This window comes from Mus pahari, chromosome 4 (assembly GCF_900095145.1).
Source record: "Mus pahari chromosome 4, PAHARI_EIJ_v1.1, whole genome shotgun sequence".
In the NCBI taxonomy this organism is placed as follows: Eukaryota; Metazoa; Chordata; class Mammalia; order Rodentia; family Muridae; genus Mus; species Mus pahari.
Genome location: NC_034593.1, coordinates 46,128,165 through 46,147,528, shown reverse-complemented (window position 1 = coordinate 46,147,528; position 19,364 = coordinate 46,128,165). Strand labels below are relative to the sequence as shown.

General features: G+C 42.5%; 1 protein-coding gene across 1 annotated transcript in view; it reads left to right on the top strand.

Annotated features, from left to right (window-relative positions):
- The first annotated feature begins 2,007 nt into the window (after positions 1–2,007).
- Cog6 (component of oligomeric golgi complex 6) overlaps positions 2,008–19,364 on the top strand; it is a 35,963-nt gene continuing 18,606 nt past the window's right edge. Inside the window, exons 1-11 of the mRNA XM_021195639.1 lie at positions 2,008–2,191; positions 3,657–3,800; positions 5,420–5,491; positions 6,326–6,384; positions 8,585–8,696; positions 9,747–9,829; positions 10,182–10,252; positions 11,932–12,025; positions 16,378–16,506; positions 16,582–16,673; positions 18,170–18,234. Of these exons, the coding sequence (XP_021051298.1) occupies positions 2,039–2,191; positions 3,657–3,800; positions 5,420–5,491; positions 6,326–6,384; positions 8,585–8,696; positions 9,747–9,829; positions 10,182–10,252; positions 11,932–12,025; positions 16,378–16,506; positions 16,582–16,673; positions 18,170–18,234 (1,074 nt within the window). The 5' untranslated portion in view covers positions 2,008–2,038. The remainder of the gene's footprint in view (positions 2,192–3,656; positions 3,801–5,419; positions 5,492–6,325; positions 6,385–8,584; positions 8,697–9,746; positions 9,830–10,181; positions 10,253–11,931; positions 12,026–16,377; positions 16,507–16,581; positions 16,674–18,169; positions 18,235–19,364) is intronic.

The window sequence follows — 19,364 nt, the reverse complement described above, 5'->3', positions numbered from 1 at the left end:
GCCATGCTTTGGGGCAAAATGAAGACCATGGAAACCTCACACAGACAGAACCACCCAAAGGTCCAGATTCTTTTTTGTGTGACTGTAAATCACCTCACCAGGAGTAAACCTTGGTCAGCTAACGGTCTAGAAAAGACAGAAATCTTGCATCCCAGCAACAGTTTAGTGACAGTTGTGGGAATGAGAACTGTAGCGTTTGCCCATTTTATTCTGCTTTCTTTCTTGAGGAACAGCTTCTATAGGATTGGTTATTGATGGTTACTTTACTGCTATTGAGGCAAAAGTTGGTGCACAGCAAAAGCTTGACTTGAGTGGAGTACAAATACAGATTGGAGTAAGGCCCCCTTCATGCAAATACTGAAAAAAAATGTCAGAATTTATTTATTTATTTATTTATTTATTATAAATCATGAGAAATTTAAGAGTTATATATTTTTATTGCTATAGACTTTGCATGGGGGAATTAATCAATTATTTTAAAGAAGTGGTAGAAAGAGAGTTGTTATTTGAAGAGAACATGAAAGGGATATAGAAGTTAATAAGGGTTACAAGGTCTGACATCCTTGGAAGAGTGGAACGGTGGTCTGAATGCTTGTGTTTCCCTAAAATGCAGACACTGAGTTCCTGGTCTCTGCTGTTTGGAGGGTGAACCTTGAGCTATGACTAGATCAAGACAGGAAGTAGTTATGATCTTATAAAACAGCTCTCAGAGAGCCAGCTCATCCCTCCAATCTATCAGACGAGGTTAGCAGCACAAACATGTCCACCCATGAACACAGAAAGGGACCCCAGCAGAACTCAGGGCTGATGGTGCTTTGACTCTGGACCTCCCATCCTCCAGAACAATCAGAAATACATTTCTATTGTTTGTAAGCTGCCAAGTATATAGCATTTTGCTACAGTGGCTGAAAAGGATTAAAGTAGATTGCAGGAATTAGTATACAGAGATTTGAAATGTGGGGTGCCTGTGCCCAGTAACATGTTATATCGAGAGAGTTGTTACCACGGAGCAACTGCCAATAAATAAGACCAGCTCGATAATGTGAATCTGAACTTATAGGTCTAACTGAGAAGATCCATTAACACTATCACAGTATGGCCATTATTAATAATTGCCACCGTGTTTTGTAAATCAAAAAGTGATACTGCGGGCTAGAGAGATGGCTCTGTGGTTAAGAGCACAGCTGTTCTCGTGTAAGACCTGGGTTCAGTTCTTAGAACCCATTAGGGAGCTTAGAACCATCATAACACCAGTTCCAGGGGGACATGACACCCTTTCTGGCCTCCACTGGGACTGCATATATACAGTGCATATCCATGCATGCATGCATACACACATACACGCACGAGTACAGGAGAAACACTTTCTTGCCCACTGCTTTCCAGCTACACTGGCTTTGGTCAGTTTGTGAGAGTGCGAAGTTCCTTGTTTCTGGGCCTTTACATGTAGGCTTTCTCCTATTCGAAGATTTCTCACAGCTCTGGATCTCTTTTTAAATCTGAGATTAAAGGCCAGGTCCTTCCAAGCCTTCTTGAGTAACCACTTGGGCCTATATTTCTTTCCTCTCTCTCTTCATTGCCTTCTGTTTACTGTCTTGTTTATTATTTATGTCAGTGCACAAAGGAGATTTCCCAGCGCACACCAGCGGTCCTGGCAAATACTCTATCTTTGATTGATGCTTTTCAGAAAGATGAATTCAGATAAAGGAAATTTAATTGCAATCAGTTCTGTTGACCATGCATGCCAGCTACTGGTTTCGGCGTATTTTACATATATTACATTATTACTTCGGCTTTTTGGTGTGTGTGTGTGTGTGTGTGTGTGTGTGTGTGTGTGTGTGTGTGTGTGTGTGTTATCAGATTCAGATTCCTGAGGTCTCTTTTACATCCTCCAATCTCTTCTGACCCTGTCCTCAAGCACACCAGGCAGGTAGCGCGTCTCGGGTCGCGGTGCGCATGCGCGGCCAGGTGTGCGTGCGCATGCGCGAGCGAGCGAGCGCGCAAGCGCAGTGCTTCCGTTACGCCGGATCTGCCGGCGATGGCTGACGCCAGCGGGGAGGTGGCTGCGGTCCCCGCCTCCGGGGCCGCCAATGGCTTCAGTAATGGGGCAGGCGCGACCCCCGCGCAGCCCAACAATCCGCTGTCGCGTAAACTGCACAAGATCCTGGAGACAAGGCTAGAAAATGACAAGGTAACCGGAGGGGGCGGGAGAGGACCCCAGGTCTCGGGCAGGAGCTGCTGCTGTCCTAGGCGCAGGGAAGCGCTTTTTGGGGTAGCTGTGCCCTGCCCTTGCGCTCTTGCTGTATCCTATACTGGAACTCCTTCCCGCACGCCCTCCTTAACTCCTTAAGAGCAGTACTTCGCTGCTCTTATCAGAGCTGTCTCCCCTGCAGCTTTGAGTACCCAGGTTTAGGGGCTGTGCCTACGTGGCACAAAAGAATACAGTAAAGTGGCAGCCGTAAAGACGTGGGTAAAGATATAGGTAAGTGAAAATAAGCTGTCAACAAGAATTTGACTCCAGTGTGTCAAAAACAGAACATGAACATGCTGAGTTATAAATAAAGCCCTGGGCTAGAAAGGGTCGCGACATGCTACAAAAGCATACTGAGTAGGACAGCTTGGGATGACAACTCCACTGTTAGCATCAAGAAGAAACTACCAAGCGCTTCTCAAAGCCGACCTTTGGTCCATAAAACATAGCGAGAAGAAACAAAACAAAACAAACAAACAAACAAAAAAAAAAAAACCCGTCATGGTCGCTGATTGGAGAAGTTTGCTGCGGATCTGATGAATAAAACTTTCTGAATCCCAGTGAACCACAGTACACATGAGAAGTGCCCTGCAGACCCTGCTGCAAGGACTGGTCAACATAATAGACCCGTTTCTCCAGAACTCCCAACGGCCAGGCACACAAGCCACTCTTCGAAATTTGAGTGAATCGAGCTATAAAGTTTTGCCTGTATTTATCTGACTTCTTGCCAGTTGGCTCTCACTTCTTCAAGCATCTTGACAAGAGTTTGTGCAGGGATAAACACGTTCACAAACTACAGGAAGCTCCCTTAAGAGTTCACAGAGTTCAGAACTCATTGGCAAAAATGTGTCCGCTGTAAAGGTTTCTGTTTTAATTAATAAAGGTGTTTGAGCTAGTGATTTGAAATTGACATCCTAAAATCAGTTTCTTTTGCATCAACCTAATATAAATGTACATATTTTTATCTCATGATAGTCAGTGCTCTAACTTTCTATACTTTGTCAGATCACAGATTACAGTCTCTCAGAACACATACTACATAAAGAATTGCCTTCTTAGAAATGGAGGAGGAATGGGGGAAGGGGAGAGGGGCTGGGAGGAGAGTAGGGGAAGGGAAACTGGTCAGGATGTAAAGTTAAATGAAAAACAGGAATTACCTTCTTTTAAAAATGAACAAATATGTTAAAATTCAAAGCAATTCTGCTGTGTATTACCTTTACATATATAATTATATGTGAGTATGCTGTTAATTGTGTCTGAGAGTAAGTTTACTGCTTATTAAGTCAGATATTACTTTTTGAATTATTTAATTCAATTGAAAATAATTTCATTGAGTTTTGGCTGGATATCAGGAAACCACTGAAAAGTCAGCCCCAATGATGTCCCTCTGTTATCACTTGGGTAGGAAATGTTGGAAGCTCTCAAGGCCCTTTCAGCCTTTTTTGTTGAAAATAGTTTGCGGACTCGAAGAAATTTACGTGGTGATATTGAACGTAGAAGCTTAGCCATCAATGAGGAGTTTGTAAGCATTTTCAAAGACGTGAAGGAGGTATGTAACTTCTTTTAGTGTTTATGGAGAGCTATATGTTTGGTATTTTGATAAGCTTTTTTAAAAAATTAAATTGCAGTGTTATCTGATAATGTACAATGGTCAATTAGAAACGAACTTAACTGTTTTTATTTAGATTATTGTCATTTCTAAATTCTTTACCTCTATTAAAAACTTACAATATTTATCTTGAGAAATTAGGTTAAGAATTGTAATTTCTTAATAAAAAGAAAATCACATTTTTTCCAATGGCTTTCCAGAGGAGATATTACCTCATTTAATGCACTACCTTACATGAACACTTCTTCATTGAAAATTGATTAGTACTGAGTTACTTTTGTTATCTCCTAAAGTATATAATTACCAGGTCAAGGTGATTATTTCAACATGAATAACAATTCAGCATGCTTGACTGTGGTTTATTCAACCATAGGATGAAGACAAATGTTATTTATTATGTTGTGATTTCTTTATTGTGTAATATTTCATGATTACTAATATTACATTGTTAATGTTGCTATATACTGACATATTAATATAGAAATCAGATGGAAGTAATAAACATGGTTTTAGCGAGGATTTGATAAAAGAGTTCTCAAGTTACTAGGTTTCGTTGATTGAAGGCTAATAATCTCAGAGGTGGAGAGGAACGCTTGGTTTTCTGAGTGACATGAGGACAAGTAAGTACATGGATAAAATTACATTCGGAATGCCCGAGAATAACTCAGTTTATAAGGAGAGAGGAAACATGGATGGGGAAGTGGGCAGACAGGAGAAGCAGCAATGGCCCTGAGTTGATGCTTGCTGAGGTTGGATGGAGTGCGAGAGGATTCAATGTCGCGAAGTCTGTAAGAAGTCGTTCCCTATAGTGGTCTGTGATGTTGTGTGGCCAGTAGGCTTGTTCAATAAGTACAGTGAGATAATTCAGTAAAAGTTAAGATGAAGCCTTTATAAATAGGGCTATGTGTGTAGCTCAATTGGTAGACTACCTGCCTAGCGTCACTCAAAAGTAACATCATCCTGTTGTATTGAATTGCTTTCCTATATTTTGAAAATAAAAGTAATTTTTAAAAGAAATGATGGGGCACTGAGCGTGTTAGTTATGACTTTTAACTCTATGTAGATATCTTTGAAAAGCACTGGTTCATCACCGCTGCTAATCTAACCCCCTTTCCAGGGTTAGCTAAACTGTTTCCATATGTTTGTTTGGAGACCTCTTGACTGTCCTGCATATGTTGTTGCACATTTACTGTTTTATTCTAAGATCTTTTCTTTTTTAGAAATTAACAGATAGAACACACACACACACACACACACACACGCACATATATATATAATTTTACATATAAATGTAAAATTGAAGTACATATAAATTTGGAATAATTAGGTCTAGCTACTATTATACTTATTAACTATATAGTTATTCTTAAGTTCTTAAGATATGTAAATAGATATTCATCTGTTTAAGTTTTTTGTTTTATTTTGTTTTCATATACTCTCTAAAATAAATGGACCAGTATCTTAATGCAACAAACAACAAAAATTGTGGGATTTGGCCTGAAAATGACATTTTTCTTTATGCTCTGTACAGTGGTCGATGTTATTTTTTCCCCTTTCAGGAACTTGAAAGCATCAATGAAGATGTACAGGCCATGAGCAGCTGTTGTCAGGACATGACAAGTCGCTTACAGGTACCTTACAGTGGCTGGATTTTTAAGGTAGCCCCTGTTAAGAGTAGGTGTCAAAAATGTATGAACACCTGATATGTAATGGAGTGGAGAAAACTCATATTACAAATGTTATGGTTTTTAGAAGAGCACAAATACGTGAGTGCCCTTGTGTTTCATTACCAGGTTTGGCCTTTCTCCTCTGAGCCCGTTCACCGACTGCTGGTGCCTGATTTGTTGTATTTGTCTATAGTTTGGGGTTTTGAGATTGTTGTTGGGTCACTTGTGCTTTGTTGGGATCTGCTTCATAGATGGCTGGCTAATATTCGGATAGCTGGTTGCTGTTCACCAAATTTCACTTGTGGTTTTTTGGTAATGGCTTAAAAGGGGACAGGAGAGCATTTCTTCGTATGAAACTTGGGCAGGAGCAACCAGGTCTGTCTCCAGCACCTGTTCTTCAGGTCCTGTGTTATCTGGCTCTGAGACTTGATTCCCATCATCTGCGCTGTTGAGATTCGTACCCCTGTATACCAGTGGCATAATGTACAGCCCCATTTAGTGGTTTTATAGTTTGCAACTCACCAAAGCACACCAAGAGCCATGTCCTTGCCTCAGCATGCTCCACCACCGCTGCCACTTCACTGCAGAGCATCCGGTCCTGCTAGCCTCGGAGTTTCAGCACTCTGAGGGGGACACTTGTTAAAAAGGGAGTTCATGAGCCATGAAATGTCTGTGACAATTTCTTGGACCTTTTTGAGCTCCTTGCCATTTGTCTGAACTTCAAGAAGTGGGGATATTAGCTTTATGAAATATAATAAAGTTGGAATATACTGATATTGGGTGTTTTTACAATTTTAGGCAGCAAAAGAACAGACTCAAGATTTAATAGTAAAGACCACTAAGCTGCAAGCAGAAAAGTAAGTCATCTCTTCATTAATGCAGATTAAGTGGAAAGCTGTAAATAATCCTAAGTCAAAATGGAAGTAATGTAGAATGTGATTCAAGGCTCACGGAGCACACAGGCTCCTAAGCTATTGATGGGCAACTTTAGCATGGAAACAATCATTAGAAACATTATGCCTGGTTCTTGGAGTAAGAGATTCCTTTGTTTTGGAATAGAGGGTACCTGGTATTTGGAATCAGTTGTAGTGATAGGATGTATGCTCAGTGAAGACTGCAGGGGCACCACTTTAATTAATGAAACCAGGAAGGGCGGTTCTTTGTGCCTGGTAATTGGTGCTCAAGATGAATCTAAAGACAGCTCTAAAAAAGGTTGTTAATAAAATGGTTAATTTCTGTTCAAGGAATTTTGTGAAGTTTTGTAATTATTTTCAAACCTGTGTGATGATGGTTGTCCCTTTATCTGAAAATTAAAATCTATTAGATGACTTTTGGATAGCAGGACATATACCTGTCAGCTCTATGTAGAATTAATTAGGGGTTACATGATTGGTTCAAGTAAATACCTGGATTTTGTTTCCCTTTGAGAATCTTGTGTTATTCATTACAGAGACATTTGCTTTGTGAATTTAAAGTCTTTCAACCTAAAGATATAAGTAACACAAGGCAGACATACCTTGCCATGAGTATAATTATAATACTTATCTTTGTTAATTCTTGACAGAATGTTTTCAGTGTAGAATATCGCTACTCTTGTGTGCTGGGTAAAGTCTCTGCCACAGATATATCCCAGCCTCAGATTTGCAGTCCCCCTGTTTCCCTGCCTCGCAAGTGGCAAGTGTTATAATCACAGGAATGTGTCACCGTGCCCTGCTATATACCCACTATGCATACAGACCTAGGGTTCATACATTGGGAGTGTTGAGTTGCTACATAGGAAGCTCAGGCAGTGCTGGCATTTAGATAGAAACTCTTCCAGTCCCTTGGTCACTGCAGACTGCCTTTTACTCTAGAGTGTTCCTTTTCCTAATTGCCAGATTGCCCATCTCTTACATCCAGATTGAATAATTTATAATATTGTTTTTATTGTCAAGTAGAAAGAGTGGTATATTAGGGATCTCTAGGGTAACAGAACTTATAAAATGAATCTCTGTTTCTATGGAAAAGAGATTTATTCTAATGCCTTACCAGCTGGGGTCCAGCTAATCAACAATAGCTGTCTATGAATGGAAGGTCCAAGAATCTAGTAGTTGTTCCATTGACAAGGCTGAATATCTCAGCTGGTTGTCAGTAAACCCTGGAATCATGAACAAGTAGTCTCTAATGGTAGTTAAGACTGAGCAATTAGGCAAAGAGGGAGAAAGAACTTCCTTCTACCATGTCCTTTATATAGGCTGTCAGCAGAAGGTGTCCAGATTAAAGCTGCATCTTCCTGCCTTAAAGGATCTGGTTTAAGGGTCTATCTTCCCACCCCAAAGATTTGAATTGGAAGTGAGTCTCCCCATTTCAAATGATTTAATTAAGAAAAAAATCCCTCATAGGAGTAGTCAGACATTTGGGGTTTAGTTAATTCCAGATGTGGACAAGTTGACAGCCAAAAATAGCCACCACAAATGGGGAAGGCCAAAGGTGCTATTACAGGCTAACCCTTTGTCTTCCTTATCTGAAATATTCTCTGTACATCAGGCTGGCCTCAAACCCCAGAGACCTGACTGCCTTTGCATAAATTTGAAATTTAGGTACATATTTTAATTAGAGGCATAATTTTTTTTGGCTTATAAGCTCATTATCTTTTTGTAACATAAAATAAAAATGAACAGAACTAATTTTTTGTTTGCTGTGTGTTTTCTGTGAAAACTTTGAGATCAGGATATGTTAACAAGTAAGAGAAATTGCTTGAAATCAAGAGTGTATTTCTGTCTTGGAAAATACCCTTTGTAAAACACTGTAAATTGGTGCAGGTGCCATTTGTGAACATATTTCTTCCTTTACCTATGAACAATACCTTTTACTGTGTGCAGATGTGCAGAGCAGAGCAGTAGCAGCTACTTAGGAGTCCTGTGTGCTGCTGCTGATCCTGCATCATCCGAGATGGAAACAAGGCTTTCTTGTAGAGACTCTTTCACGGTTTTGTTTTGTCCTCTAAGATACAATGTCGGGTATTTGCTTTGTAGTGGTGCAAAAGCATAATATACTTCATGCTCCTTCCTGTCATAGCCAAAGACTAGAAACTAGAGCACAAGTTGTGGATGCCTTTTTGTCCAAGTTCCAGCTGACTTCGGATGAAATGGGTCTCCTCCGGGGTACAAGAGGAGGCCCCGTTACTGAGGTACGTTCTTGCCTGCCAGGATCACGTAGAGTGATCAGTTACAGATGCTACAAGGAAGATGTGATTTTAAAAGCTGAATTTTCTCATCTAAGAAGTGATAATGTGAAAATATTTCTAAATTTGAAATTAAGGCACATATTTTAACTAATTTGGGGTTTTATTTCAAAGTTGTTCAGTCTGGTATGGTGGCACACACCTGCCATTAATTCCAGCATGTAGGAGGCAAAGTCAGGCAGATCTCTGGTGTTTGAGGCCAGCCTGATCTACATAGGATATTTCTGACATGGAATAAAAGATTTAGCCTGTTATATCATCTCTCAGTATAAACGATGCATATATGTGTTTTCCTTATTCCTGTTTTCATTAGGATAAATAATAATTGTTTATTTTTTCTTTCATAACTTTATTCTGCTTAAGTTGGAATTTGCTTAACTTTCTCTCTCTCTCTCTCTCTCTCTCTCTCTCTCTCTCTCTCTCTCTCTTTCTCATGCTTTGCCACACTTTGCAGACTGAATGACAGACCTGTAAAGCCCCTTAAATGCCATTTCTTCTTCTTTTTCCCTAAAGTTATGCAGTTTGTCCAGAAAGGACTCTCTTGGTCTCTTAACCCCTAAGGCTCCGGTACATTCTTCTGCCCAGAGTCCTGTCTGTTTGATAAGCATCGTCTAGTCTTTCCTATGGTGAGGAAGCAGGAGTGCACATGGAGTGTATATGTCGCAGAGACATAATAGGGCTTGCCGTCCAGGACTACTGTCCTCTCTCACTCGGCTGTGTACTTGCTGAGGATGGGGCTTAGTCTCTACACATTCCCTATTACAGGCAATTAGCATAGTGCTTGTTACATCGTGGGCACTCGATTAATGTCAGGCTTAAAGTGAGAAGAAATACCTATTATGCCTTCTATAAATGCAGATGACATCCGTGAGACTTCATTGGAATGGAATAGATTTTGTCTCACCTTTGCAGTAATCTTTTAATTCAGGGTAGTGTACTTTTTCCTGAAAACAAAGTTTTGGGGTTTTTTTTTTAATGACATTTTTAATTTTAAAGGACTTTTTCAAGGCATTGGGAAGAGTGAAACAGATTCATAATGACGTCAAGGTTCTTTTGCGAACCAACCAACAGACGGCAGGGTGAGTAGGCGCTTGGAGAGCCAATTGCAGTGTTGTTTGCATTTGTAAACATTAGAGTCACTCTGGCTTCTGAAATGATAACCTTTGAAATAGGAATGTAATCTTCATTAGCCTTTGGGAAAGTTGGAAGTGTATAGCCTCATGTGTTTGACTGGAAAAAATAAAACAAAACAGTGGGAATTAGCTGATGGAATTAAGTTACAACTTAATTGAACACAAATTACTGAAAAAAATTCCATAAAATGATAAAAAGTTAAGGGCTAAATTGTTATGTAATTAAACCTGAATAAATTGTTAGGTACAACTGCTGACTAAAGTTTGCATTGTAATCATTTTTTAATTTTCATTCAAGTTTGGAGATTATGGAACAGATGGCCTTGCTTCAAGAAACTGCTTATGAAAGACTTTACCGGTGGGCTCAAAGTAAGTAATTTTTTTCCATGTGTATTAGTATTGAATTCTTAAAATTTCATGTGGCCTTTATTTGATTTCTTACAAGGTGTTTGTATGTGTGTGGAGAGTATGCATGTGAGTGTGTGTCACAGAGGCCAGATGGGGTGTGGGATCCCCAGGAGATTGAGCACAGGTGGCCCTGAGCCTCCCGACACGGGTGCTGGAAGCCCAGCAGGAGTCATGTTATCTTAGCTGCCGAGCCGGCTCTCTGTCTCCGATACTTTTTACAAAGCTGAGCAAACTGTGCATGTTCACATACCGTGCTTATGTGTTTATCAGGAACATTGCTCGGGAGGGGGATAAATGAAGACAGTGTCTCTGCTCTAAAGGAAAACAGCAAAGATGACGCTTCTGTCCCGAATAAATAAATGAGGGCAGCACTTGGCTGGGCGGCTCTTGCTGTTTATGTGGCTGTAATGTTACGAATGGTGAACTGTGGTCAGAAGTCAGGCGTGGCTCTCTCCTGCTAACATACAGTGTGGGAGAGCCCTGTTCAGGTAGTTTCTCTCCTTCCTTAGTCTGCATGTTGAACTGGCTGGCTGCTCCCATTTGTAAGAATGAAGTCTTGAGTTTTCCTTGCTGGCTGTCCTTAGGGTTCTCCCTACTTGCTTAGTCGTGTGATCCATCTTCATTGTTGTCTTCTTCCATCCTCACAGCCCACAAGACTGACCAATTCACTCCCGTTTTTCATTTCCCTGTTTCCTATTTCTGACTTGTTAATGGCATCCTCTCCTATGTTAGGGCTGGAGATTACCTTGAACTTACTTAGGCAATTTGAGAGCATGCTCTAATATCAAGGTCTTTTACTTTCAGGCCACCTGCAGTGTTCCTTTTGCCATGTAAGGCAGTAATTCCTAGGTTTCAGGAACTTGAGTTGCGGCATCTTCAGAGCTTATTTTGCCTTGACCCAAAAGTCCCATGGGTGTCTCCAGTGTTGATTCAGGTCCTGGTGGTCCTGTAAGATAGACTGGTGTTTGCAAAATAGCATGTTAAGCTGGGGAAGGCAGTTACCTTGAGTGGAGTGTGAGTGTGTAGTGGTTGGTAGTAAGTACAGCTGACTGGTGCAAGTGCTGCAGTTAATCCAGTTCGCTGGCTGCTGCTGTGTACTGGATGCCTGGTCTTTTGTTGGTTTAAGGTCAGGTCCCTTTGTTTTTCTACCTCTCTTACTGTTTATACAGTCTGCTCTCAGGTGGAGTGTTCTTTCTCTGTCTGTATCCAAGTCTTAGTCTTCAAGACAGCACGCGGTTCCATGCGCCCCTGGAGCGGTCTGCACCCACTGTGGCACAGTGGCTGTCACTGAAAGGCGGCCACTGGGATATTTAGCATGCATTGACATGCTGCTATTTTGTGATACAACTTTTCACATGTTTGTCTTATCCTTGTGGCTGGACTGTGTTTCCTCAGTGATGGGACATTGCCTCAGATCTCTTTGTGCTTCCTTAACTTTTAAGCTACTGTTGGCCAGCTATGCAGCCATGGCTCCCAGGGATGGCAGAGCCATAATTAGGTGCCTCGGCATCTCAGTCAGTAAGTCCTCAGTTCTTTGAACATAGGGATTTGCAAGCACTTGGTAAAACAGTGGCTGCTGTGGAGGGAAGGGCAGGCGTTGTGAGCAGACTGCTGGACTTACAGTGCTGATTGTCTTGCAGGCGAGTGCAGAGCACTGACTCAAGAGGCCTGCGATGTGTCTGCCGTGTTATCCCAGGCCATGGAAGCCCTGCAGGACAGGCCTGTCTTATACAAGTAAGCCATGCTGCTGCTTTGCCTTCTGTTACTACCCTGACTTATGGCACGCGTGCCCAACGGCTGCTCAGTGAGATTCACTCAGTGTGTGTCATTGGAGCACCAGGTTATTTGAACACTGCGTGTAATAAAGGGAAGACCAGGGTGTCCCTGCAGTACAATTGTCTCTTGGTTATGTGGTGGCTGAGTGGCTTAGTCAGTTTGCCTTCTCATCAACTCCTTTGGGATTGTACAACACTAAAATCCCTACAGCAACACAGCCCTGGAAGGTGATCTTGTAGAGATATTATAATATAGTTTCTCTGAGAAGAGAAGAGAATATTCAGTCAGGCATTTTTTTTTTAAAGTTCCGGTCTCTGTTCTTGTAACTGCCAGCTAAGATCTTCAGACTAATGCTTTGGGTGGGGGCCGTATGCATTTAACTTGTTGATGTTCAAACTCCGTATCTTACTCACAAAAGCCAGTGCATTTTTTAAAGCTCTGGAGCAGAATAAAAGCTGCTGTGAGGACCACCAGGGGTTCATCCAGAGCCACCCCCGAGGGCCCCCTTTCATCAGTGTTTCCATGATTCCATCACAGAACACGAATGTTGGGCCAGGCCAGCTGTGTGCAGTAAGAGCCTCGTGCGGTGTACAACTACATGTTACAGGATAGGCCCTGTTCTGAGTGCTAGGGATAGAGGTCATTCGGACGCTTCCCTCAGCTCCCTTAACCTTGGAACATCACAGAAACAAGCCTGTTTTAATAGGATGTGCCCTTGATGGTCTGAATGCCATGTTCCAGGTGGCCCAGGTGTCCTGTGATAGGTGAGGAGAATGACCATCAGGTGCACTTGCTAGGGGAAATGTGTACAGTGAGCCCCGCCTGGGGGAAGAGGGGTTTTCTTGGGGGGAGCAGAGTATTCTACTTGGAGGGAGTCGTGGGTATGAAGACGTGAATTGTTTGGGGAGGGGTGAACTGGCTGTGCACATCTGTGACGAGCTGGTGCTGACTGCCGAAGAGCAGCTTTGTAATCCCCTTCAGTTGTTAGCACAGGCAATGATTGCCAGTCTGAGGTTCCTGGACACGTGGGCTTGATTCTAAGCGAGTGCTGCGTGAGCTGCAGTCTGTCCTTGTTCAGAGGCTAAAGTTTTCAGTGCTTCACTGCGGACTCCAGACAGGCACTCCATGTATACCGGGGGCATCCATCTGGCCTACTTCCTTTGCCCCTTCAGTTCCTAGCAGACCTTGGTTAAGAGGAAGGGTTTTTAGAGGTGGGGGATTATTTTTACAGTTTGCTAAACTTGGCTATCTGTCTGGCTTATTTTGCTTAAATGACATCTTTGGTTCCATCCATTTTTGTTGCAAAGGAAAAAATGCTACATATGTACCAAATTTTTCATGTATTCATCTGTTGATGGGCACCTAGATTGATTTATGTCTTAGGTCAATGTTAGGTGTCTTACCACTGAACTTTGTTTATCATTATTATTATTGTTGTTGTTGCTGCTGTTGTTACTGCTACTACTATAATTGTTGTTTTTGTGAGAGGGGATCCCTCACTTAATCTAGAGCTCAACCAGACCAGCTTGCCAGTAAGCTGTGGGAATTCTGTTTCTTCTTCCTCAGTACTGTGATGTAAGGTGTTAACTGCCATGCCCAGCTTTTTTACATGAGAACTGGAGGCCTGAGCCTAGATCCTTGTGGTTGTGTGGCACGTCCTCTTTCCATGAGTCATCTCCCCAGGCACCAGATACTTTCAGAGTAGGTTCTTGAGTCAGATATCCTGAAGGAGCCTTTACCCCTCTGTGCACCTTTGTTCCTAGTTGCAGTAAGGAGGGTAATGGAGCCTGTGGAGGGTTAGGGCTGTGGAGGGCTCATTTCACAGGTGCCTAATTAATGCTAGGCGGGTCACTTAATGTCAGACATTTCTAACCAGTGCGGAGGCGGGCAGAGGCTGCAGCCTAAGAGATAGGCCGCTGCAGCCTAAGCAGGGTCTGTGAGCCAACAGGACAGGAGAGGAAGAAAAAAGAAGCATTGCCTTACCCTGCAGAGCCCAGGCCACCGAGTGATAGAACCCGGAAGGCTGTACGCAGCGTTTGGAGGTTGAGTAGGAAAGTAGGTTTCAGGCACCACTCATTAGGCCGTGGTGAATGCCGAGAAAGGGAAAATGGCCTTTTCTTAAGGAGTTATTGCTCAATGCCTGTGTCAGCTGTAGGATGTTTCCTGTTAACAGCTCCGTGCAGTGTTGGAACTTCATCTAAGTTAAGTTTCCTGTTAACAGCAGGTGGCAGTGTAGGAACTTCATCTAAACAGTGTGTAGCCCTCTCAAGTGAATAAATACCATGCACAAGAAAATGCCAGTTGAAGTCCTTGAGGAAGTTGCCTGGTTAGTGTTTCTTAGTAGTTGCAACTGTGTGCTAATGTGCTCTGTTAATAAACCACTGTTCCAGTCACTACTTTTTCATTGTTAACACAACTTGGGACCACCTGGAAAGAGAGACCCAGAGTGGAATTATCCACATCATGCTGGCTGTGGCTGTGGGTCTACCAGAGTGAGGTGGCATTGTCCTGACTGTTAACTGTGATGGGAGGCCACCTGACTGTGGTGGCACCGAATGGACTGAGCGTGTGCGGGGTAAGAGGGAGGAATGCTTGCTGAGCTAAAGCAGAGAATTTGCTGTAGGTCAGGGTGGTTTTATCACAGCAACAGAAACAGAACCCAAGCAGCTGTGCACACATACTGCTTTTAAAGCTGAGTATAAATGGACACTTTTAAAACAGATTGCTAACCCTTTCTCCTGAAGAGTATATGTTACCTCAGTAGGTAGAACTTGTACAAAACTGATACTTTATTTTGTTTTATGAATTTGTGTTGCATTCTAAAAAGGAGATTCTACAGTATTCTTTTCTTTTGATTTGCTTTTGGGACAGAAGTTTAGAATATTTATGTATTTTGAACATTCAGTATTATAAAAGCTACATTTTGAAATTTTGGTTGTTGGGAGACCCCTATTTAGTTTTCATTTGTCTCTAAGGAAGATGTTCCATGTCTAGAGATGATTGAAGGTTCTTTCTGCCTCATGCTGGTTTTTTTCCTAAATTGCATTTATCCTGCAGGAGGATTGACCTTAATGTTAAGTGAGACTTCACGTTCTTGTACAGGTTAAATCCCAGTGTTCCCCAGGCCCGATACACATGTTCCTTCTGAGCACTGAGTGGTTTCAGTGTGTGATGGAAGTGAAGTTTTGGCTCTAATTTGGCTTAAAATATAGAAAGCAAATGGAAGACATTTGAGCAGAGCAAAGCTTTGTCTGACCCCTGCACTTCCCTTCCCTCTGCCCCGATGTATCTGCAGAGATCTCAACACAGGAGAGGTCCGTGTCCCTAACTCCCACTGTCTGTCACTCCACTCTCTTCCCTCTCTGTTGGGAATAATGTGACTATGAAGAGCATCCAGCAATGCTCTTACATTGTTGGAGTTTTCCTTATAGCTATAAATAATTTAGAAAGCTGTGTGGCCTAAGAAAGTAATTCTTTTAGACATCTTGAGGAAACTTTGGTAAATTTTGTTCACTAGTTATTGAATTTATTTTTAATATTTAGGCTGGTAGAATACTGTTTAGGGATTTAAAAATTGGTGGTATGGAATCTGCTGACTTTACGTTATTAAAATGTTTGCTGTGTATGGAATATAAAAAGGGCATAAAGAACGGCAGGTATATTAGGATATAAGAACAGATTCCATCCATCCCCACACACTTAACCCAGATCACCCTGCATGTTAGCTCATAGATTTCCTTCTCTGTCAGTTCAGTTCCTCCACCATAGAAAATTTTCCCCCATCTTCATCAATGATGAATAACTTCTAGTGTAAAAGATACTTGCTGTGCATACATAGCCAGTTAATGTACTGAACAACTAGTGTGTCTCATTTGAGTCAAAATAAGCTTTCAAAAATCAGCAATTTAGGATCTATTTTGGATGCTAAGTGATAGTAACAGAAGAATTTGTAATATGAAAAAAGGCCTTGGTATTTGGGCTGCAGCATTCTAACGAGCTTCTGAGACCTAGGTATGTGCTCGGTGCACCATGCTTAGCCACTGTGGGACCAGGCCAGCTGCCACTGCCACCACTGCTGCCACCGCTGCTGTTGCTCTTGGTCCAAAGCATTCCTTCTTTGAAGGAGCACAATGTGTACCTTTTGATTGAATTTTCAACGTGTTAAATGACTCATAACTTTTAGTTGCAAGAGGGTACTTCTGAAGGGGGGTGCGCCAACAAAGCTCCCCTGTCTTGCTCATCTTAGTACCAGTAGCCTGAAGTGTCTGTTAGGGAAAATAGGTATTTCTCACATCATGTGCTTCTTGTAGGTATACCTTAGATGAATTTGGAACGGCCCGACGAAGCACTGTTGTTCGTGGGTTTATTGATGCTCTTACAAGAGGAGGGCCAGGAGGTACACCGAGGCCCATTGAAATGCACTCCCATGACCCGCTGAGGTATAGTGATTGACACTAGGAGAGGATTTGACTCTTTCCCCTGGGGTGTCTTTACTAACAGGTGGTTTTCTTTAGGTATGTGGGAGACATGCTGGCATGGCTCCATCAAGCTACTGCCTCTGAGAAGGAACATCTGGAAGCTCTCTTAAAGCATGTAACTGCACAGGGTGAGTGTGCTGGCCGTTATTGCTAACTCCTAATAGAGAAAATGCACATGGCTTCTGTGTTTCCCTTGCTGTCTTCACAGAGATAAACATTTGACACTTAGATGTCACATGAACATCTTGCTATCCTTAGAGGCCCCACCCCCAACCCATTTTACTTAATAGGCTTCTGTGCTTTCATTGATTGCTTGGCCATTCAAGTTTAGGGTCTGCCTGTCTTCTGTGCCCTGCTGCCTTCTGGTAAGACGTGGCTGGAGTGCCAGGCATACATTGGCTCAGACCCTCAGCATCAGGCTCAGAGGCAAGGATTCAATGAATGGCTGAGTGTTGCTCATGGCAAGAAGGCATGGGAGCAGGAGTGGGAGGTGGTTGGTCATAGTGGTCCACAGTCTGGAAGCAGAGAGATGGTGATGCTGTTGCTCCATCGTGGCCATCCACAGTCAGAGAGATGAGTTGGTGTGCACTGGACACTCTGTTCCTTTTCCCACTGGAATCAGTTTGGGCCCTGTCCACACCTAGAGTCTTCTGCCTCCCTTAAACCACACTGGAAGTGCCCTCACAGATATAACAAAATAGTTGTGTCTTGAACAATTGTAAAATCCAGTCAAGTATATGAGAATAGCCATTACAAGAGACTTATTTTAGAGCCTGGGGGGTTAGTGCGTAAGTTGAGGGTGTTTTGATTTTGATAGAAAATAGAGAGAAATACTATTCCTGGTATTGTCTGACTGGGTGGCGTAGTGTGGCTATACATTACTGTGGTCACAGACTCAGCTCTTCAGTACTGCGATTTGATGTAGCATATGTCTTAAATTGGTACAAAGTTTGCAATTTTTGTTTGTGTGAGACATGGTCTTACATGGTCTAACTGTGTATCCCAGACTGGCCTCAAACTGTCACTCCTTCTAAGTGCTGGGATTATGGGCCTGAGCCATCATGCCAGCCAAAGTCTGCACTTTATTTTCTTCTGTTACTATCCTTATCACCCAGGTGTAAAAGGATGTATTTCCAGACAGAGCCTGGTGGCACATGCCTTTAATCCCTGCACTCAGGAAGGAGAGGCTGGTGGATTTCTGTGAGTTTGAGGCTAGCCTGATCTACACGTAGTGAGCTCTAGGCCAGCCAGAGCTACATAGTTGGTCATGCCCCCTCCCCAAAGGAAAAAAGAAAGAAGGGATGTGATTCCTCCAAGGTGTCCTCAGAGAAGTCTATATGAGAGGCAGTGTTTAGAAGCTCGAAGATAAGTGGTGATAAGATGTTAACCATCACTCACATGAGTTGTCAGCATTTGTAGACACATGCTAGTCACCAACACCATCAGACATGGATCAGAAATTACAACTTGTAATGTCCCAAAGACACTTAGCCTAACAAAGTGTTGCTGTTTATTTTAAAGCCATTCATGAAATTATTCATAGGTATTTCTGTTGAATGGTTCTTAAAGCTTATAGAGTCAGGTATAACTTGGGAAAGCATAATTATGTTGTACTTAATTTTAGGTGTTAAAGAAAATATCCAAGAAGTCGTTGGGCATATCACCGAGGGTGTGTGTCGGCCTCTAAAGGTAAAAGTTCTGCTTTCATTGTGTTTTCAGGGATCTGACACCAAGTATTGGCTCATTCTTAGGAGCTCAGTGAAGTCAATGAGTGATGTTGTTTTTCATACTAATATATAATGATTAATCCAAGTATGAACATATTTACCTGTTGCTATTGCTCTAAACTACTTGCCATGCCTGGGCAGGATTTGGAGTCAGCAGGTCCAGACCTCATTTCAACCTTGTCCCAGTGCTGAACTCTGCTGTGCTGCAGTATGCTCACATGGGCCTATCTCAAGGGCTCCATGGGTCAGCCGTGAAGGTCAAGTGAGGCAGACATGGCACGTGGTTCCCAGAGTTTGCATCTGCCACAGACTTCTTTCCACTTATATCACAGTCTCTCGGGAAAGAGAGGAACTCAAACAGGAAAACTAGAGGCAGGAGTTGAGGCAGAGGCCATGGGGGGAGCTGCTTACTGGCTTGCTCACTCTGGTGTGCTCAGTCGGCCTTGTTATAAATTCCAGGACTACCTGCTCATAGATGTCACAGCCCACAGAGAGCTGGGCCTTCCCATCAGTCATCAGCCAAACAATCGTAGCAGAGGTTTGTCCACAAGCCAATCTGGTGGGGAGATCTTCTCATTTGACGTTCCCTTTTCCAAATTTACCCTAGCTTCTGTAAAGACTAGCTAGCACTGTTTATTTCCATGTTTTATGTGGTTTTTTTTAATTTATTTTTTTTTTTTTTAGAAATATGTGGTCTAAGTTTATTCCATTGTATGTAGGATGCTTTCTTGTCATCATTTACAAAGCAGAAGCATAAACACAGGCACCAGAATTTGACCTGCCTTCCTCAAGTCCAGGGGTCACAGCCCTTCCTTCTCATTTCTTCTAATAAAATCCTTAATGTGCCCTGTGTTCCTGACCTCCATAAATTATACATTCTGTGAAAACAGACGGGCACACAGAGAAAAGAGGTGTGGGAAATGGAGCTGCATGGCATGTGGCTTGGACTGGGCCTTGTGTGTGCCTAGACAGACGCCAGCAGCACGGAGGGAGCTCATCAGCATCCCCTTCCTCCCGCCTTTTCCACTATCTCTTCCCCCCTCCCTCTCCCTCCCTCCTTCCCTTCCTCCCTTCCCCCCTCCCTCTCCCCCC